This window comes from Equus quagga, chromosome 1 (assembly GCF_021613505.1).
Source record: "Equus quagga isolate Etosha38 chromosome 1, UCLA_HA_Equagga_1.0, whole genome shotgun sequence".
Lineage (NCBI taxonomy): Eukaryota > Metazoa > Chordata > Mammalia > Perissodactyla > Equidae > Equus > Equus quagga.
Window position 1 is genome coordinate 58430170 of NC_060267.1, and position 22718 is coordinate 58452887.

The window sequence follows — 22718 nt, forward strand, 5'->3', positions numbered from 1 at the left end:
TGATGAGTGGTGCCATGTCTACGCCCAGGATACGAACTGGTGAAACCCTGGGCCGCTGAAGTGGAGTGTGGGAACCTAAGCACTTGGCCACGGGGCCAGCCCCCTTCCTCTTCTCTGAATCGGTGTAGCCAGTTTTGGCTTTTGGAAGCACGTATGAACCTATCAGTTACTTCTGAGTATATTTTATACTTCCAGTTACTCTTATGAATTAGTTTAACAAGGAAAATAGCTCTTCCTAAGGGGTGTGTGTGATAGAGGGTGAGAGAGAGGGAGAGAGAGGGAGGGAGAGGGGGAGAGAAATGGATTTTTCTGTGAAGACTGGCATATTTATTAGTGTGAGATTCAAGGGGGCATCAAAAGGGACTAAAAACATTGCTATCACCATGTTGGTGGTTTTCAGGTCCCCAAGATCCTTACCTCTCCCTTCTGTGACCTTTGGTCTTCCTGAAATATCCCTGCATTCGGACAGAAAGGGCCCAGAGTGGTTCTGGAGGAGGGGTGACTGGGGACTAAGCAGCACCACAGATAGGCCTGGAGGATGGTTGAGGGATGGTGGTGGGAGCGGGCAAGGCTCTGAGGCTGAGGGTCAGGGCCATAGAGGATGTCATCACCGGGAAGGACAATGTGTGGGATCAGGCTCCTTTTAGGCCTCTCCAATGTCCCCTCAGCTTTGGATACCTCCTTAGGAAGCCACAGCTGCATGCTGGCTGTGAAGCTGTGGTCTGGTGGGTAATACGCTGGTTGAGGGTGGTTCCTGGGTGTAGGACACTGCTTTTCTTGGGCCTGAATTGAGTCCTAAGGTGAAGGCAGAAACTAGGTCTCACAATAAAGGTGAGTGGAATAGGGACCTGAGGTCTCTAACTTTCCACATGTGTCTCTCCCAGGTGAAGAATAAAGCTACAAGGGAGTATCATAATGAAAAAGATAATGGTAAAGACAACAACAACAATAATTGTGGCTAACATTATTTTCAGATGAGGAGAGGTTAAGTAACTCAGCCAAGGTCACATAGCACAGCAAGTAAATTGAGAGGCAAGATTCAAACCCTGCAGTGTGGGCAACTTTGTGAGTGAAGCCTTTCTCTGGCCACCAGGGTCATGGAAATACAGCTGGTTGTATTCTCAGCTAGGGCTCAGTTATACACTGGCTGCTGTAAACACCTCCATCCTCCCCAAAGGTGAGGGCACAGAGACAGGGCTAGAGTAGGTGCTCAGTTGTAAAACCGAATTAGGGAGCAATGGGTCCTGACTCCTCTAACCCTTTGAGATGTTACTCAGGGTGGCTGCCCTCCTCCCATTCTCAGAGAGCCTCCAAGTTCCCAGGAGCCCCATGGTCTGACGTGGACTCGATGTATTTCTATGCCCAGCCATGCTCTCTGGAGGTTCTGCTCCTGGCTTGGGTTACCCAGAGCTGGAAAATGCCAGGTTGGGTCATGGATAAGAATAGAAACTCACAGACCAGGCACATGCTTCCCCGCTGGGCTCTGGTGGGTGTCATGGGCACAGAGGCACCTTGTGCCAGCCACTGCTTCCCTGCAGGGGGGATGAGGCGATCCTCCCAGCAAAACCCCATGGTCAGTTTCTGTTCACATACACACACTCACACATTCATATTCTCACTCTCACACACACACCTCCCCATCTTAAGCTGTTAGCACTAGGACCAATCAGGTAATTGTGGCTTGACACCAGAGTAACACAGAGATAAGGACACTCTAAATGTCAGCTTTATTTAACACTTGGCCTGACATAGGCAAGGGAGCAGGTGACGATGGCTATGAAGAAATTTCCCACTTCTCAGAGTTCAGGAAGAGCCTAATTTATACGCTCCCAACCCTCCCTTGCTGCTGTGCCAATCCATCTTATTCCTACATTTGTAACCTGAACACTAATGATACCCATGATATGTACTTCCAGACCCTAATCCTCCTTCCATGAGTTTTTATCTGCTCTATGGTATTTTGAGACTCTGTGTGTGTGTGTCACTGTTGTCTAGGAAATTCAGGATCTGGACATGAATAGAATGCTGCCACTGTGTCTGGTGGTGACTTTAGGAGTACTGTCTGCTGTTATTGCTGATTCTTCCTTTGACTTCCTTCATCAGCACAGGGTTTCATGGTTTGGAATGAGCCCCTGTTTCCTCTGTCCAGCAGCCCTCATCTTCCTTTTCTGGTACAAAGGATTAACCCTGGAAAGCAACCTTTAGAGCAAGCCACAAAACCATGGTTCTTCTCTGGAGTTGGATCTTGGTCCAGATGCAGTGGTGCCCAGACACTGGAAACCTCAGCCCCCACCTGGTTCTGGGATGGCATGGCTGGAGGGATGCATATGCTGCCAGTTGAAGACCAGGGAGGGACAGGTCCTCACATGTGGGAACAAAGGCCAAAGGCATGGCCAGGAGCCCAGGACTCTCTGACCTTGACTTTGTACTCTCCCTACAGCGGGAATGCATATCAGTCCACGTGGGTCAAGCGGGAGTTCAGATTGGCAATGCTTGCTGGGAGCTCTTTTGCCTGGAACATGGCATCCAGGCGGATGGCACCTTTGCTGCCCAGACCAGCAAGATCAACGACGATGACTCATTCACCACCTTTTTCAGTGAGACTGGCAATGGGAAGCACGTGCCCCGGGCTGTCATGGTAGATCTGGAGCCTACTGTAGTAGGTGAGTGTGGGCTAGGGTCCTCTCCAGAAAACGACAATGAAGCTGCAGAGGCCTTGGCTCATGACTGCAGAATCTCTAATTGGAAGGACTCAACTAGAGTTCCTCCATCTCACCCCTCTTAGCTCCTTGAATTCTCCACAGTCTTGGGGAACCTTCCAGTAGGGATCAGGGATCTCTGCTCCCACTATAGCTCTAAGCTATGCAGAACAAAGTGCACACTACTTAAACCCCTTAAACCTGCTGAGACAGACTGAAACTGTCAAGATTCTTTACTAAACACTAACGGTAAAAAATCTAAATAATTTTAGAAATTATAAGAAGCCTGCAAATAGTCAATTTCCCAAAGTATAGGGTTCTGATTCTATAGTAATTGCAGTCTGTTCTCACAGGTCTCTATCTTGCATACAAAATGGAGTAACAGCAGGCACATTCTCCTCATATCCAGAGGTCGCTGTAGTTCTAGAATAAAGCTCATTTGGATCTTGGAAAACAGGAATTTTGACTTGTGTTGGGGCAGGATTCTTGCTGCTTCCCCTCTACCCCTGTCCCCTGTGAACTCCCTCCTCCCAGTCCCACTTCCTCTGGGGCAGTCCTCAGCTCAGCATCAGGATATCCTCAGCTTCAAGGCTGGCTCACCAAGCAAGGGATGGACAGGTTCCCCAGAGAATTTGGGCAAATGTCTGAATTCTAATTTCCAGGGTCAACAGACTACAGGTACCTACCCCTTGGATACTCTGCACAAATAGAAGAAGTGCAGATTACCTGGGCTGGTTTCGTGGCCTAGTGGTTAGGTTCGGCATGCTCTGCTTCAGTGGCTGGGTTTGTAGGTTCGGATCCCAGGCACGGACCTATGCCACTCGTCAGCCATGCTGTGGAGGCATCCCACATGTAAAATAGAGGAAGACTGGCACAGATGTTAGCTTAGAGCTAATCTTCCTCAAGCAAAAAAAGAGGAAGATTGGCAACAGATGTTAGCTCAGGACAAGTCTTCCTTAGGGAAAAGAAAAGTGCAGATTACCTTCCCAGGCCACTGTGCAAATGGGTGATTTCCCTGGGGGTGGGGGTTAGAGGGTCCATGAAGAGAAGAGGGGATGTAGTTGGGGCCTGATGCATCTTAGTCGGGCACATTTCCACTTTGTGTGGACCCTGAGAGGTGCGCAGAGCCCCCTTGACAGCCTCTCCAGGGCTCCTGCTCTTCTGGAACCTGCAGTACAGCTTTGCTTCAAAGTCACCCTAAAATATCTCTACTGCCTGACATACATTATTGCCACCCTGGGGTGGAGGTTAAGGATGGGACAATTCCTGGGAGAGCCTAGGAACTGGGCAGATCACCCTGAATCTTTCTCCATGTCCCTAGAACATTTTAATTCAAGTGAAATTGGGTTACATTTTTGGGTAGACTTGCAGCAAGACAGAAAAAATAAAAGGGAAGCCTGGAGGGGTCAAGGTAGAAAGGAGAGGCGTTCAACTTCGGTGTTTGGTGAGCCATGTAAGCCTAAGACTTTTTAAAGTTCCAAACCAGCAGAAGAGCTGGCTTCTCATTGCCTGCTTGAGTCACAGGCTTCAGGCTCTGTTAGAGCCTTTGTTACCCAGAATTCTCTCAGCGTTTGGCAGATTTTATCATAGGGCTGTCTGGTTTCACCTCAGTGGAGTCTTACAGGTAGGGGAAATGGAGACCCAGGAGGGAGTCATGTGGTATTCTAATGGGGAGAGAGGCATCTCCTCTGGAAACCAGGTAGTAAGACCTGATGGTCCCCGTCTCTTGGTAGATGAGGTTCGGGCAGGAACCTACCGCCAACTCTTTCATCCAGAGCAGCTGATCACAGGAAAGGAGGACGCAGCTAACAACTATGCCCGGGGCCACTACACAGTGGGCAAGGAGAGCATCGACCTGGTGCTGGACCGCATACGGAAGCTGGTAAGTGTTAACAAGGGCAGGGAATTGGTGAGTCAAGCTAAAGTGGACAGGCTTGGACTCAAACCCCTCTGAACATGCTGAGTAGGGGCACATGACCGCTGGCTACAGGATAAAGCTCCTAAGATTTGAGAATTTCTGCTTATGTTCTGAAAGGAGCATTCACGGGGATGGTACCCCTTCCTCTGCCTGGACATCATGGACTACTCTAGGCTGATGCCCTATAATACTTCTTGACACTCTATGGTAGTACCTGGGGGAAACTCCAGGTATAAGGAAGGCTGGCTCTTTGCTTGTTGGAAGCATAGGTTAACAAAGCATTTAACTTGGAAGAGAAGAGGAAGAGATTGTTGATACATTTCAGCACTTACAAATGCCATTACAAATGTCACTTAAATACACTGGTTCATTTAATCCCCTTAATAATGATACAAAGGCGGTCTCTCCTCTGTACTTGCAGAAGAAATTGAGGCCAGGGTGGTTCAATAACAGCCCAGGTCACACAGCTAGAAAGTAGCACAGTTAGGATTTGACCCAGGTTGGCTGGACTAGGAAGCTCTGAGTTGTAGAGTGGGCCACTTTATCTATTTGAGCCCCATTTCCTTATCTGTGCAGTGTAAAAGGTTGGACTTGATCAGGGGTTCTTTACTTGGGAGCTAAGGATACCAGATTTTTGTATATGTTCACCTTTTCTGTTTAGAGGAGGGCTCATCAGTCTCAAAGCCATCTGTGATCCCCAGAAGTTCAGAACCACTGGATTTAATGATCATAGATCACATCCAGTGGGAAAATCCTGTGACTCTATGAATTCTCTGAGTTCTGATAAGCACGAACAGCGAGTACTTACTCCATGTCAAGTGGAGTACATCATGTACTCAGCACATCATGCTATCTCATTTAATTAACACAATAACCTTATGAAATGAGTATTTTTTATTGTCCCCACTTTAACCAAGAAGAAAAAGAAGTCTGGGGAGGTTCAATAACTTGCTCAAGTTTTTACAACTGGGAAATGGCAAAGATGATATTAAAACTCGGGTTCTCTGACTCTGTTTCTATTTCTGAAATTGGTACCCTGAGCCACCTTCCAAGGTTGGGCTATGTGCAGGTCAGCAGTTCCCACAAAATCAAATGACAAGCACAGGAGAACTGGGCAAGGAGTTGGGGCTCTCAAAAGGCAAAGTCATTAACCACTTTGGTTCTACAACTCTCATTCTTGGTTCAACCAAGCCACTGGGCTGGAACCTTCATCTACCTAGAGTGATGTGCATGTGCAATTTGTCACCCAATATCTTAGCTAGTCCTCCCAAGATTAATCTAAATCCTTTTCTGTTTCCTTACTCCTTCAAGGCTTATTTTAATTTCACCCACATAAAAATGTTGAGGGGTTGAGTGGCATTGCCTGCCTTTGTCCACCTGAGGGTATTCTCAGAAACTTCTCTTCTCATGTCCTACTCTCCCAGACAGATGCCTGCTCTGGCCTGCAGGGCTTCCTGATCTTCCACAGTTTTGGTGGTGGCACTGGCTCAGGCTTCACTTCTCTGCTGATGGAACGCCTCTCTCTGGATTATGGCAAGAAGTCCAAGCTAGAGTTTGCTATTTACCCGGCTCCCCAGGTCTCTACTGCAGTAGTCGAGCCTTACAACTCTATCCTCACCACCCACACCACACTGGAACATTCAGATTGTGCTTTCATGGTGGATAATGAAGCCATCTATGACATCTGCCGCAGGAACCTAGACATTGAGCGTCCCACGTATACCAACCTCAACCGCCTCATCAGCCAGATTGTGTCCTCCATCACTGCCTCTCTCCGCTTTGATGGGGCTCTCAATGTGGACCTCACCGAGTTCCAGACCAACCTGGTGCCCTACCCCCGCATCCACTTCCCCCTGGTCACATATGCACCCATCATTTCTGCTGAGAAAGCCTATCATGAACAACTCTCTGTGGCTGAGATCACCAGCTCCTGCTTTGAACCGAACAGCCAGATGGTGAAGTGTGACCCGAGACATGGCAAGTACATGGCCTGCTGCATGCTCTACCGTGGGGATGTGGTGCCCAAGGATGTGAATGTTGCTATCGCCGCCATCAAGACCAAGAGGACCATCCAGTTTGTAGACTGGTGTCCCACAGGTTTCAAGGTGAGAGCTGATGACTTAGGGAGGAGATAGACAGCTAGGGAAGCTGAGAGAGATTACCAAGGATGGGGGAGAAAGATGCGTAAACTCCAGGGTCTTGGACTGGTATGCAATTCCATGGGAGCTCAGGTTTATGGGATGATATGGAAAGAATGGCTTAAGCCAAATATAACTTCAGTTGCATTCATTCATTTAATTTAGGTAGAGAGACTTTATTTGAAAGGATTATTGAAAGAGGGGGAGGAAGACTGTCGCAATAGGCGGACGGTCACTATTGCAATAGGGAAAGATCTCCTACTGAAGATCTCCAAGCATCTCAAAGGTCAGGCAGAAAAGGGTTTTTCTTTTATAAGGAGGAGTGAACAAGGCTAGAAAGAACCTGTGTGGGCAGGTGGGATGAACAGGATAAATGGGTGGAGGTGGCTGTGATCTGACAATAGATCAGAGAATGGAGCTAACCAAATTATTAACGTTGTCAGAGAGGTATAATTTCCTCCTCTAACAAAAGATATGTTCTTCTCCCAATTTATTTTGAAAAGTTAAATATTCACCCTGTAGGTCTTAATCAATTTAGAGTAAGGATAAGGCTGACCTGGTGGCGCAGCAGTTAAGTGCACACGTTCCACTTTGGTGGCCCGGGGTTTGCTGGTTCGGATCCCAGGTACGGACATGGCACCACTTGGCAAGCCATGCTGTGGTAGGTGTCCCACATATAAAGTAGAGGAAGATGGGCATGGATGTTAGCTCAGGGCCAGTCTTCCTCAGCAAAAAAGAGGAGGATTGGCAGCAATTAGCTCAGGGCTCATCTTCCTCAAAAAAAAAAAAATAGAGTAAGGATAAGAAATTTTATGGTTTTATATGATTGTGAATCACTTATATTATGAAGCCCTGACATTTTCCATTGACTAGGAATAAGCAGAAGCTGAGGAAGCCTGTTGTAGATCAGGAAAATGCCAGACTCTGAGGGTTGGAGGGGAGATATAGAATAGCCAGAGAAGACCCGGGCTCCTAGGACTAGTGGATGTTGAATGTTAGAAGCCACCCTTTGAGTTGCACTGGGTGGGGAGGCAGCTGGCTATGTGCATGTGAACTGCTTGACCACTTTGTCCTGTGTTGCTATGGTTTTTAACTAGATTCCACCATCAAAATAACTAGACATTGAACGTCCCGCGTATACCAACCTCAACTGCCTCATCAGCCAGATTGTGTTAATTAGTACCTCCCAGTCATGACTTTAATAATTCAGAGGTTTACAGAGTACCAGGGATGGTTGTACCAGTTTCTGGAGATACAGAGATGAGCATATCTGTTTTTCCCTGGTGGGACTTACAAAAACAAGGCACCATATGCCAGCGACTTGGCTGACCTGTTTGCGTATGAGGCTTTGACCCAGCTGATCTACTGAGTAAGGGAGTGTAGCATTCTTCCTCATTACTCTATTCTTAGCTAGATGTATAATCTTTCCCCCTAGACTATGCCTATTTTTTCTTTTTTCTTTTTCAAATGGAAACAAACAACCAATCGAGCTATTAGGAAAATGAATAGGAAAAAAGTTAAAATATGAGATATGAGGATGGTTAGGGAGGTAACAAAAAGGAGATGCCCCTTCATGCTCTCTCCTTTATTTTAAGCTGAAGCTCTGGGGTTATGTCCAGAAAGATAACGTAGCGCTAGCATCTTTAGCTGCTTTTCAGGAAAGCACATGCCATGGGGGTGGATGTTGTTGAACTTCATCCTCTTGTATCCTCCCCGAGGGTGTTTGTCCCCACTTGACTCAGGTCAAGAGATACAACTGTTCAAGAGAGAGGAGAGTTGGCTCTAGGCACAAAGTTTTGCTAGTCCGGGCCAGATCTAGCAATATACATGAGGGCAAAGTTTACATTCCTTGCCCTTCCCATTCTCATTTTTGGTCCTTTGCCCCTGTCTCAGCATTACCTCCACTACCAAGATGCCTCTTTTGTCTAAGAGGAATGACAGACCATTGTGAATTCAGGTAATGGGTTACCCACCTGGCTGTATATATAGCCTGCTGCCACCCCCACCTCCACCTCTCAGAGACATGCATTTTAAAGCAGTGAATTTAAGAGACTGACAATTAAGGCATAGAGGGCTGGGTAGGAGAGGGATTTTTCAGACAGCACCATGGTTCTCAGTGTCCCATAAATATTATCACAGTTTGTCACCTTAGACTTTTTCCAGTTTCCTACAGTTCCTGGGGTTGGCTTTGGTTTAGGATATGTGTGTGAGGAGAAGGGAGATTTCTAGGATGGCAGCCCCACTAACAGTCTGCGCTGGGGTTAGCTCGGAGGACCCTGTCGTGCCACCAGAACTTGGGAAGTTGGCTCGTCCAGGTGAGAGTTTTCCCTAACTTTCTTTGACCGGAGTCCTTACTTTCTTCCAAGAAGCCCCACTCCCCAGAGACACAGAGCCTGGTTAACACTAATACCATCCCCGAACTCTTTTGGATCTTTTTATTTATTTTTCTGGACTATCTCCATGACCTTTTGAACAGTCTTTCACCCTTGGTAGAGAAACTTCCCTAAGTTTATTGACAGCACAGCAAAGAGGAACTTCAGATGACCATTTGGGAAAGAATAAACTTTACAATAACTTCAAGTCTAGAAATTAATTTGCCTCTAAAAGGGATCTATTTCCCTTTTAGAGATAAACATATATTGTACACCTTCCTCTTAATCTCATTCGTTACCCTCCTTGGTCTGCTGGAATCTCCCCACTGACATTTCTACTTATTACCAGCCCTGTTATCCTTTTCTTCCCCAGTCTCCAGATTCCCCAGCCCCTCCTCTTGAATTTGCCTGTACCAATCCCACTCACTTTTACTTTCTCTTCAACACTCACCTCTCTAGCTGCCAGCTTTCCCAACCTCTGGACTCCCTCTTTTCCCATCCAGTCCTGCAGTCGTGTTCTCACATCTACAACTGTGTCTTGCTACCAACCACATTCCCAAGATCTTCCCATCTTGAGTTATCCTTTGGCTGCCTTGCGTCTTAGTTTGTTGCTCCTCTTCTCTCTCTGTTCTTCAGGTGGGCATCAACTACCAGCCACCTACTGTGGTACCGGGAGGGGACCTGGCCAAAGTCCAGCGGGCTGTCTGCATGCTGAGCAACACCACAGCAATTGCGGAGGCCTGGGCCCGCCTTGACCACAAGTTTGACCTCATGTATGCCAAGCGGGCCTTTGTGCATTGGTATGTTGGAGAGGGAATGGAAGAAGGAGAATTTTCCGAGGCCAGGGAAGACCTGGCTGCCCTGGAGAAGGATTATGAAGAAGTGGGGACTGATTCGTTTGAAGAGGAAAATGAAGGGGAGGAATTTTAAATATACATGTTCCTCTTGGCTGTGCCTCTTTATTTATGCTGCTCGACTTCAAGCACATTTGACTATTCCAAGAGCAATAGGCCATACTCCCAACTCCAGCCTGATTTGTCTTACACAGGATGAGGTTGTCTGATACCAGTACTCATAGGTAATGGCTGAAAATGGACGCTGAGCTCTGTCAGACCCTCTATTGGGTAGGAACAGCTTTGTGTCACTAAAGAAAATGAGGGTCATTGTCTCTGGGGTAGAGTGAAGCCAAGTTACACATGTGAGGAGGCCTGATCAGGATTTTTAATTCTAGATTAGGCTGTTCCCCTCCCCCAACACAACCTGCTGGCTGGGGAATGGTAAAACACTAGGGAAAGGAAAGATCTGGGCTTTGGGAAGATTCTGGGAAGGGAGTGGCATTGTTTGAAGAGCTAGAGAGTTAGTGAGAAACAAGACAGACATTTCCTGCCCTAGTAAATACACAAATGAATGAATGAGATAGTTTCAGATAGTGTCAAGTGATACGAAGTAGAAAAGCAGCAATGAGAGAAAGCATCTGGGGGAGTGCTCCCTTAGATCAGGGCAGAGAAGGCCTCAGGGAGACCTGAACGAGAGGAAAGAGCTGGAGTCCGAGGATGCTGGCCTAGGGCCAGGCACGTGTGGGAACAAGCTTGGAGTGTCTAAGAACAGAAAGGAGGTCTATGTGCCTGGAGGGTGGTGAGAGGTGGAGACGAGACACAAGAACCAAGAGGGGCCAGAGCATATTCAGCTTTACAGACCATGATGAGGAGTTCAGATTTTTTTCTAAGTGAAACAGAAGCATTTGGAAGGTTTTACGTAGGGTATCTACTATACTTTATCTCTATAGGCTTACATACCTTACCTCCAATCCTCTCAATAATCTCAAAATGGATATTCTGCTCATTTTATGGATGAAGAAACCAAAGTTTATTTACATCTTGGAGACAGTAAGCGTTGGAGCTTGTATAGCAGGGATCAGCAATTCTATTCTCTTGTCTACCCGACACTGTTTTTATCTCTTAGTATTTGTGCCAGGTTCCAACTGCTGCCTCATAAAATGACGGATGGAGGAAAAACAAAAGTCTGTATCATTTACAAAGGAGAGGACAAGTTAATGCATCTCTTCCCTGAAGTTGGCAGCTCTGGTAGGATTTTAGGAAAAGTCAAAAGGCTGCTTTTAAACTACTGGTAAGATACCCAGGACTGGGCCCTTACGTAGGTCCCTATGCATTAAATGTGCACCTCGTTAACTGTTGACTTTCGCTAAATGTTTCTATTCTATATTCCTTAGAAGCCCTGAGAAGAATAGAGTAAAATGTTCCAAGAAAAGGAAGATTAGGTAAGAAGTGATGCTAATCACTTCTAGAGGATTGTTTTCAAAGAGATCATACTTTCTTGCTCTTCTGTGAAAGAGAACATGGTGGTAAAAAAAGGAGGTCCAGATTGCTGTCCACTGTGGCCTCCCCTGCCAGGATCATTCCTGCACCAAGTTCCACAGGTGTCTGCATGGACAGACTTCGCTACGGTAGAGCTGTCAGTCCCTTCTCAAGAAGGGGCATGTGCCCTCTTGACAGAAGTAAGAGACCTACCCATGGATTTCAGATAAGCCTCAAAGGATTTCCTGAGTGTATAATTATGACCTAATTAGGGAGAGAATACCCCCACGGCCCCAAGGCCAGGGTTTAGGGCTGGGGTAAATCACTTACGGTATGTTCCTTTCCTCTAGGTTTATGTGAATTAGGTTAAAATAAACACAAATGGCAAAGTCACAGAAGAGATGTCTACGAGGTATGAGTAAAGGGGAATGGGGCTGCAGGAAAGTTTGAGAGATGATGATACATAAGGACCTTGGATATATTTCCCCCCAGTGTCTCCTCTTCCATTTCTCCTCATTTGGTGGGGTTGGGCACCTCTAGCCCTGCTCAGCTTTTATGGCTTTGTTCATGAAGTGGGATTATGGGATTTTAGAATTGGAGATGTGTCCCTACAAAGAGGGTCAATAGGAAAGTGGGTGATTCTCAACCATTCCCTGCCACAGGCAGCTTCGTAATTCTTTCTCCAGCAGGGGATTGGTGAGGCTTCTTAAGACCATAAAGCAAGTTTGGCAGACACTCGATAAGAGAGCGGTGTGACAGCCTTCAGCAGGCTGCTGGCGAGCTCACTTGGTTTTAGCCTGGGTTATCCAGTTTCTCGAATCCTAATGCCAGCTCTCAGGGACACCTAAGTCATTTTCACCTACAGAAAAAAGTCATTTTCACTTTTTTATGCTTTACCCTAGGAATTAGAAGAGTGCATAGTTAACATAATATCCAGTGAAATCATCTTTCATTTTCTGCCCAGTTTCTGAATGTACTTCTTGGTTCTTTCCAGTTGGGAGCATGGATGTTCATATATACCCCTTACCCCAGCATCTGCAGTCCTGGGTCCTGAATTTTCAACGAGAGAGACAGACTCCAGCCTTTGACAGCATCAACTTAGGTTCCAAAATGAACCTTCTAAGAAAGAAGTTATTATGCTTATTTTCTCCAAACTGCTGATTCTATCAGCAATTTGATCAGCATTTAACTTTTCTCTAACACAAAATTGCCACTAGCCCCACTATTCTGAGTTTTTAAGGGTCACTGAGTCTACTCCAGTGGAACTGCTTTTCCTATTACAATGCAAATCTGCTAAAGGGACCAAAAACTTCCCTTTTTGTGTTGTGAATCCAAACTGTCTACCTTAAAAAAACAACAGGGGCCGTCCCCATGGCCTAGTGGTTAAGTTCGTGTGCTCCGCTTCGGCGGCCTGGGGTTTCCCTGGTTCGGATCCTGGGCGCGGACATGGCACCGCTCGTCAGGCCATGCTGAGGCGGCGTCCGACATGCCACAACTAGAAGGACCTGCAACTAAAATATGCAATTATGTACTGGGGGTCTTTGGGGAGAAAAAGCAGGAAAAAAAGAAGATTGAAAAACAAAAACAAAAACAAAAACCACTGCTATAATTAGCTTTTTTTTTTTAGGCCTTGTGACAAATTTATCATGTTGACCATTTTAGGGATGATACAAGTGAGTGTGAGAGAGCGAGTGGAGCAGAAAGGGAGGATATCAATGCTGATAAGCAAATTTTGTAGTGCTTAGGATGGCCTTCCTTCTCTTATGCAACAGAATCCTCAACAGTAAAGGTGGGCCCTCATTTATCCACATTTTTTCATGAATATGCAGAATGGACTTCCTTACGTGACCTTCTATATATTGTATTTGGGGCTTAGAAACTAAAAGGCTGTAAGGCTGTTGGTTCGGCTCAAGGTCAATGAGGCAGAACATGGTCTACCTAAGCAGGTTCCATTATCTTGCAGTGGGGGGAAATTTAAAAACACATAAAGGGGCTTTCCTTATAAATGTCAATGCAAAAATCATTAGTAAAATATTAGGAAACAGAAGTCATACCACACTAAAAAAATACAGCACAACCAAGAGGGATTTATTCCAGGAATTCCACTCTGGTTCAACATTAGGAATTCCATCAGTCTTAAAGCCAGCTTCTTAATGGGGAAACACTAGAGGCATTCCATCAAGGTCAAGAACAAGGCAAGGGTGCAGGATGCCTAGTATCTCCACTAATATTTAACTCGTACTAGAAGTATTATCTAATGCAGTTAGATAAGGGAAAATAATTAGAAGAATAATAAATGAAAATGAAGATGTAAAACTCTATTTGTAGATGATATCTTGGTACATTTGGAAAATCCTATGCATAATAAGACTAAAAAACAAAATATGTCAGTAAAGTAGGATATTAACTTCCAAGAATTAATAGCCTTCATTTTACAAACATGATAATTAGTTAGGATACAGTGAAAGAGAAAACCTCCATTAACAGCAACAAAAAGAGAAATACTTAGAAATTACAACTTAAGAAATATTTAGAAGCCTTTATGAGAAAACCTTTAAATTCAAAGACACAAAAGTAGACAAGCAAATTTAAAGACATTCCTTATTATTGGTTAGTAACTCAACAAAATAAACATATTATTCTCCGTAAGTTAATTTATACATTTAATGCAATCCAGTAAAAATGCACATCACCTTTTTTTTTTAAAAAAAACCCTTTTATTGTGAAATAATTATAGATTCATAAGAAGTCACAAAAACAGTACAGAGAGGTTGAGTGTACCCTTTACCCAGTTTCCTCCAATTATATTTTACATATCAAAACCAGGAAAGTGACATTGACACAACATGTGTGTACCTCTATGCCATTTTATCACGTGTAGATTCATGTAATTACCACTGCAATCAAGATGAGGAACTGTTCCATCATCTTGAGGAACAATTTCTCTCCTGCTATCCCTTGACACTCACACTCATCCCTCTCTCCCAACCACCCTTAACCACTGGCAACCGTTAATTTGTTTTCCATCTCCATAATTTATCACTTTGAAAAAGTTATATAAATGGAATTATATAGGACGTAAGTTCCCTTCTATTACTAGTTTTCTAAGAGTTTTAAATCATGAATAGGGGTTGAATTTTGTTAAATGCTTTTCTTGGATCAGTTGAATGATTGTTAGCCTGCTAATATGGTGGATTACATTAATTTTTGAACATTGAACCAGACTTGCATCCCTGGAATAAAATCCTACTTGGGGGCTGGCCCCGTGGCCGAGTGGTTAAGTTCGCGCGCTCCGCTGCAGGCGGCCCAGTGTTTCGTTGGTTGGAATGCTGGGCGCGGACATGGCACTGCTCATCAAACCACGCTGAGGCAGCGTCCCGCATGCCACAACTAGAAGGACCCACAATGAAGAATGTGCAACTATGTACCGGGGGGCTTTGGGGAGAAAAAGGAAAAAATAAAATCCTTAAAAAAAAAACCCTACTTGGTCGAAGTATATAATTCTTTTTGTATATTGCTGAATTCTGTTTGCTAATATTTTGTGCAGGATTTTTGCATCAATATTCATGAGAGATATTGGCCTGCGGTTTTCTCTTTTTTGTATTGTCTTTGTCTGACTTGGTATCAGGCAGTCAGGTCTCATAAAATGAGTTGGGAAGTGCTGCCTCCTCTTCTACTTTCTGGAAGTGTAGAATTGATGATAATTCTTAAAATACTTCATAGACTCCGACAGTGAAACCAGCTGGGCCTGGAGATTTCTTTTTTGGGGAGTTTTAAAAATTAAAAGTTCAATTTCTATAAAAGTTATAGGGTTATTCAAATCATTTCTTTCATATTGGTGAGTTGTGGTAGTTTGTACTTTTCAAGGATGGTCCCGTTAAAGTAAGTTGTCAAAGTTCTGTGTGTAGAATTGTTTGTAGTATTCTCTGCTTATGCTCTTCTATCTGCAGGGTCTCCAGCAGCATCCCCTGTTTAATTCCTGAGAGTGATAATTTGTATCTTCTTTTTCTCTTTGTCAGTTGTGCTGGAGATTTGTCAATTTTATTGATCTTTTCAAAGAATAAACTTTCTGTTTCTTTGGTTTTTTTCATTGTGTATCTGTTTTCCATTTCATTGATTTATGTTCTTATCTTTATTATTTTCTTCCTTCTGCTTGAATTGGGTTTATCTTGCTCTTGTTTTTCTAGTTTCTTAAGGTGAGAACTTAGTTTACTGATTTGAGAATTTTCTTCTTTTTTAACACAAGCATCTAAATGCTATAAATTTCTTTCTTAGAAAGCTTTAGCTATGTCCCACAATTTTGATATGCTGTATCAGTGGTCGGAAATGGTCTGTCTTGGTAAATGTTCCATGTGCACTTGAAAAGAATACGTATTCTGCTGTTGTTGGATAAAGTGTTCTATAAATATCGATTAGATACTGTTGGTTGATGGCATTGCTGAGTTCTATTATCCTTGCTGATTTTTCTGTCTAGCTGTCTATCAACTATTGAGAGAAGGGTCTTGACATCACTAACTATAAATGTAGATTTGTCTATTTCTCCTTTTAGTTCTATCACTTTTTGCTTTACATATTTGGCATCTGTACTTTTTTTTTTAAGCTTCAGTGCATAGTTGTGTATCCTAGTTGTTAGTTTTTAGTTCTCTCTGAGAGCCCCTGCGCAGTATGACAACTGACAGATGGGTGGTGTAGTTCCATGACCCAGAAACAAACCCAGGCCACGGTGGTGAGAGTGCCGAATCTTAACCACTAGACCACCAGGGCTGGCTCAGCATCTGTACTTTTTTTTTGAGGAAGATAAGCCCTGAGCTAACATCCATGCCCATCTTCCTCTATTTTGTGTGGGACGCCTGCCACAGCATGGCTTGACAAGCGGTGTGTAGGTCTGCATCTGGGATGCGAACCTGCAAACCCCAGGCCACCGAAGCAGAACATTTGAACTTAACCGCTGCGCCACTAGGCCGGCCCCAGCATCTGTACTTTTTGATGCATACACGTTTAGGATTTCCATGTCTTCTTGGTGGATTGATCCTTTTATCATTATATAATGTCCCTTATAGTTTTCTTTGCTCTGAATTCCACTCTATCTGATATTAATATAGCCACTGCTGCTGTTTTTGATTATTGTTTGCATGGTTTACTATCAACCTACTATATCATTACATTTGGAGTGAGTTTCTTGTAGACAGCATATCGTTGGTTTATGTTTTTTTTTTTTAACTCACTCTGCCAATCTGTCTTTTAATCCATGTATTTAGACCATTTACTTTATTTTTGCTGAAGAAGTTCATCCTGAGCTAACATCTGTTGCCAATCTTCCTCTTTTTGTATGTGAACCAACTCCACGGCATAGCCACTGACAGACAAGTGGTATAGGTCCATGCCTGGGAACCAAACCTGGGCCGCTGAAGCAGACAGTGCCAAACTTAACCACTAGGCCATGGGTGCTGGCCTGTAGACCATTTACATTGAATGCAATTATTGTTATGTTAGGGCTTAGGCTTGCTGTTTAATTTTTTTATCCATTTTTTCCTCTATTCTTTTATTCTCTGTTTTCTTTTTACCGCCTTCTTATGGGTTATTTGTGCCTTGCTTTAGAATTCCATTTTTATTTATCTATAGTGATTTTGAGTGTATCTCTTTGTGTAAATTCTGCAGTGGTTGCTCTAGGTGCTACATTATATTGGTATCACAGTCTACTGTGGACATTTTACCAGTTTAAGTGAAGTGTAGAGATCTTACATTTCTTTAAGTCCTTTTTGCCCTCCCTCATTTATAACATTTATCTCAAATATTTCTTTTAGATACTTTGAGAACAACATTGGACAATGTTATAATTTTTGCTTCAACCATCAAAGATACTCTAGAAGACTGAAGAGGAGAAGGAAAGTCTAGTGTATTTCCAGATATTTTTACCCTTTGTGTTGTTCTGTATTCCTCCTTGATGTTCTAAGATTCTTTCTTGTATCATTTCCTTTCAATGTCAAGAGCTTCCTGTAGCCGCTCTTTCAGGGCAGGTCTGCTGGTGGCGCATTCTCTCAGTTACCCTTCATCCGACAATGTCTTGCTATCTCTTTCATTCCTGAAGTGTGTTTTCGCTGGATGATGGGATTCTTGGTTGCCGGCTCTATTCTTCCAGCACTTGAGAATGTTGGGCCACTTTGCTTTGGCCTCTCCGGACCCTGAGGAGAAATCCACTGTCACTCTTTTGAAATGCTTTTCCTTTACAGAAAAGATGTCATTTCTGTCTTGCTCCTTTTCTTTGCCTTTGGTTTACAGAAGCTTCATTACAATGTTTATCGATATGGATTTCTTTGGTCTTATCTTGTTGGGAGTCCACACACTTTCTTGAATCTGTAGGTTTACGTTTTTTTGCCAAATTTGGGAAATTTTCAGCCATCGTATCATTGAATACTTTTTGGCCTCACACCTTCTTCTCTTTTTTGGAACTTCATGACATGAATGTCAGATCTTTCATTACAGCACCACAGGCCACTGAGGCTCTGTTAATTTTTTTCAGTCTATTTTCTCTCTGCTTTTAATATTGGGTAATTTTTATTACTCAAATCTTCAAGTTCACTAATTTTTTCTTCTGCCATCTCCATTCTGATGAGCCTGCCCAGTGATTTTTTCCTTTTGAAACTTTGGACTGACCAAACATTTTTTTAAAATAAGCTTCTTTTTGCACTGATTTTAAATGCAGCTTTTGTTTAATAAACTGCATTTTCCACTTACAACACAATGCTAATAAAATGCAATGTTACCTCCTTTTCCTGTGTACATATTCCCTATTCAAGTAATGAGAATGCCCAGTAATTTAGTCTAGTAACCTTAAAACTGTCACTCAATTTACTCTAAATTTGGCTCCTTCAATTTTTTACTGTGGAGCAATGCTGAGGTATCTGTGCTCAGGTTGACTTAACTAACTGCTTCAATGGTGGGCCCAGAAGAGGCACCACGGATGCAGGAGCTCCATTACCAGGGAGGCCTCAGCCATTCCTCCTGGCATGCCTCTTGCACTCTGGTACAACTTAATAAAGTTGCAGATTGTTTCCAGCTCTTCCTGCTGATGTCCAATGTCTTCCTTCTCTGCAGTCTGATTCTAATTGAACCAGTTGATAACTTCATTATACTTGTCAAGGATCTTCTATTTGTCCTCATCTTTGATTTTGCCTTGAAGTTTCTCTCCCTTTTTTTTTTTTTTGGTGAGGAAGATTAGCCCTGAGCTAACATCTGTTGTCAATTTTCCTCTTTCTGCTTGAGGAAGATTGTCCCTGGGCTAACATCTGTGCCGATCTTCCTCTATTTTGTATGTGGGATGCCACCACCACATGGCTTGATGAGCGGTGTGTAGGTTCACACTCGAGATCTGAACCCATGAACCCTGGGCAGCCACAGTGGAGCATGTGAACTGAACCACTACGCCACTGGGCTGGCCCCAAAGTTTCTCATCTTTAACCATTGTTTCATGTTGAATGCATAGTTCATGCACTGAAGGTGTCTGGAAAGACCCTATATTCCTCTGCTTCTCATATTCAGCTTTGTACTTAGCTTCTTGGACATTATGCTCACTGTCTTCCTTGCTCAAGCGGCCCTTGTCATTTTTGATGGTAATATCGTTCTATTTTCCTGTGCTCTTATCCACAGCAGATGCACCAAAGATGCCATTGGCACCTGAAACTACATCATACAGAAACAAATACATTGAACTGTATAACCAACGAATACCACAACCATATATATGGAGAAAAAATCTGATCCACAGTATTGAACATAATACTCTGACTATATATCTTCTGTGTAAAGATAAAAAGAATGGCAAAGAAATCTTGAACTTTATTTGGTAGGTTTGCTGTTGGTAGGAGTATGGGTATAGCTGTTCTGAAACAACTATGTGTGTGTTGTCAGATTAAGCAAACAAATAAATAAATTGATACTAACGGGAGTCAGGGTTCTCACTGTAGAAGAAGGAATATACAATTATGGAATGGGACAGAGTCAGGAATAACTCTGTATGTAATATTGGGTAATATTGTAAAATTGGGTTGGAATTGGAGTCTTCAGTATGAACTCATGTTTGTTTTTAATAAAATTCTATTTCCTAGCTCTGCTACTGAAAGGACCTAGAAGCAATGACACCCCACTGGCAATGAGAACATCTGGTGCCTGGATCTTGGTTTCTAAATACCATTCCCCTCTTAAAGGAACCATGAGTCATTGAAGAATTGGCTGATTTCAGGGCTGAGGCAGGAAAAGTACAAAATGAACCTAAAATATCTTGTGCCAGAAGGTAAGGAAGTACCTAAAAAATGATGGGGAACATGCATAAGGACATAGGAACCAGTATAACAGAGCTCCTATTGGCCAATTGGAAGGCTGGCCACATACGTCAGCTCAGGGCTAATCCTCCTCAAAGAAAAAAATTATTAAAAAAATTAATAATGACACTACACATCGAATATAAAAGAATTCCTGAGTCCATACTGATGTGAAGAAACAGGCAGAGAGGAGGGGGAGAAGGGAAAGCTCTTTGAGCAGAATGCCAACTAATAAACACAGAAGGACCATGATAGAATCATTAGGGGGAGCTAAAATCATTCCATGAAAGTTTCTTGGGGGTCAAAGATAAACAAAGCCAGATACTAGTTAAAGCAGTGAAAACAGATCTTCCTCAGTATTACTGACAGTCAGGGGAAGAGCTGAGCTCCATTCTGATTTGCACAGAGGAGATGGGCGTTTCCAAGGGAAAATGAAGGTGTGGGGAGGGGGAGTGAGGGGGGCTCGAGTGAAAAGTCAGAAAAGGTTGGTCAGTGTACATGTGACTAGGCCAGCTGTGTCTACTTTCAGAAATTACCGAAGTGAGGATTTTGTCCTCGCACAGAGGCTGGGAGACAAGGGCCCTATCCTTCCTGGTGATATTTCAAAGGAATGGCTTTCAGGTCCTTGAGAAAGATGCTCCTGAGTTGTAGGAGATACATATACATTTCGAAGGGACAGGAAAGGATGCACAGGTGCAAGCTGTTTTTAGTAAGTGCTTTAAGAAGGAGAGGTCAAGGGCCTATCATAGGGTGTTGGTTAGAACAAACAGTGAATTATTTTCACAGCCCTGAGCTTTTCCAGACAGGAACTCAAAAGGGGGCTTTGTCCCAGGGCTGTGGCTTTAGGCTGCTAGAAGCTGTTAAAGTTTGGCCAAGTCTCTTAGTGCAGGGGTTTGAATGGAGTGTTTGTGCGGAAAACTTTTGCAGTTCTCATGGGTTAAACAATGTTCACACATTCTTCAAGGTATCTCATCTCATGTTACTTATTAATTGAAAGGGAGAAACAGGTACCTTTATAGTGGAGAAATCTGGTAGACACTACCTTAACGAGGTGAGGAAAGTTCTCATCACCAATAATAAGAGAAACTGGCAGTGGGTGGCTCCTGATGTGACGCACAGAGACCACAGCATCACGTATGTCCTACTGTTGTCAAAATGCAAAATCTGAGTCAAATCGTGAGGAAACAAGCTGACCAATCCAAATTAAGAGACATTCTAGGAAACAACAGGCCTGTACTCTAAAAATGTCAGTGTCATGAAGGACAATAAAAGGTCAACTCCAGATGAAAGGAAACTAGAGACATTAAAATTAAATGAAATATGAGACACACAATGAGATATTACTATACACCTGTCAGAATGGCTAAATAAAAAAGAATCATAACACTACACGCTGGCAGGGATGCAGGGAAACTGCATCACATATATACTGCTGGTGGGAATGTGAAATGTTAGTCACTCTGGAAAAGAATTGACGATTTCCTAAAAATTAGGCATGCACTACCATACCACCTAAAACTGCACTCCTGGGCATCTATCTCAGAAAAAGAAAAACTTATTTCCACACAAAAAACTTTTTTTTCCCTTTTTTTGTGGTGAGGAAGATCAGCCCTGAGCTAATATCTGTTGCCAAACTCCCTCTTTTTGCTTGAGGAAGACTGGCCCTGAGCTAACATCTGTGCCAATCTTCCTCTATTTTATACGCAGGACGCCACCACAGTGTGGCTTGACGAGCGGCGTGTAGGTCCATGCTCAGGATCTGAACCCACAAACCCCGGGCTGCCAAAGCAGAGTGCGTGAACTTAACCACTATGCCACTGGGCTGTCCCCCACAAAAAACTTTTATACGATTGTTAATAGCAGTTTTATTTGTAACAGACAAAACCTGTAAATAACTCAGATATTCTTCAACAGATGAATTGTTAAACAAACTATGGTACATTCATACCATAGACTACTACTCAGCAATAAAAAGGAACAAACCATTGATATACCCAACAATCTGGATAAATCTCCAAAGAGTTACACTGCGTGAAAAAAAGTCAATCCCAAAAGGTGACATACTGTGTGATTCCATTTAGATAACATTTTTGAAATGACAAAATCATAGAAATAGAGAATAGATTAGTAGTTGCCAGAGGTTAAGGATGGGGTAGGGTAGGAAGAAAGTAGATATGGCTATAAAGGGGCAACATGAGGGATTCTTGTGTTGGTGGCAATGTTCTGTATTGCCGTTGGCTGCGTCAATGTCAGTATCCTGGTTGTAATATGGACCACAGTTTGACGAAATGGAAAAGCTCGACTCTCTCTGCATTATTTCTCACAACTGCATGTGACTATAATTATCTCAAAATAAAAAGTTTAATAATAAAAAACCTAAATGCATAAGATTATGGTTTGAATTCTGTATTGGAAAAAAGTTGATATAAAGGACAATATTGGGATAATTAGCCAAGTTTGACTATTGACTGTATATGTTGGAAAATTAAATTTCCTGAACTTGATAATAATTGTACTGGGGTTACGTCAGAAAATATTTTGATCCTAGTAGATACATTGAACTATTTAGGGCTGAAGAACCTTAATCTCTGCAATTTTCTCTCAAATAGTCCCCCCCCAAACCAAACTGATTTAATATATATATACATATAGATGAGTGTGTGTGTGTTTGTGTGTGTGAGAGAGAAGAGCACTAAAGCAACTGTGCCAAAATTTTAATAATGAGTGAAGAGTATATAGGGTCATTGTAAATTTGTATAACTTTTCTGTATGTTTAAAATTTACTTTCCAAAATAAAATATTTAATTTAAACAAAAGTCCTCCACTAAGTCAACAAAGTGCTAGGGGATAGAGAATGAGTAGGAAAGGTAACAGGAGCCAATCCACAGTCCACGTTAGTTGTAGTCTGAAACCCATGCCCGGAAAATGAAACTTAGAGCTCCGTGTGACTTGCCCACT

General features: G+C 43.2%; 1 protein-coding gene and 1 long non-coding RNA gene across 3 annotated transcripts in view; one reads left to right on the top strand and one right to left on the bottom strand.

The window, feature by feature from the left end:
* The window catches only part of LOC124243158 (tubulin alpha-8 chain), a 28431-nt gene extending 18356 nt beyond the window's left edge, over nt 1-10075 (top strand). For both annotated transcript variants that reach the window (XM_046668750.1, XM_046668751.1), the window contains exons 2-5: nt 2441-2663; nt 4433-4581; nt 6042-6722; nt 9764-10075. In XM_046668750.1, the coding sequence (XP_046524706.1) occupies nt 2441-2663; nt 4433-4581; nt 6042-6722; nt 9764-10057 (1347 nt within the window). In that variant the 3' untranslated portion in view covers nt 10058-10075. The remainder of the gene's footprint in view (nt 1-2440; nt 2664-4432; nt 4582-6041; nt 6723-9763) is intronic.
* LOC124243207 (uncharacterized) overlaps nt 1-22718 on the bottom strand; it is a 34941-nt gene that overhangs the window by 10197 nt on the left and 2026 nt on the right. The gene's annotated exons all lie outside the window — the stretch shown is intronic.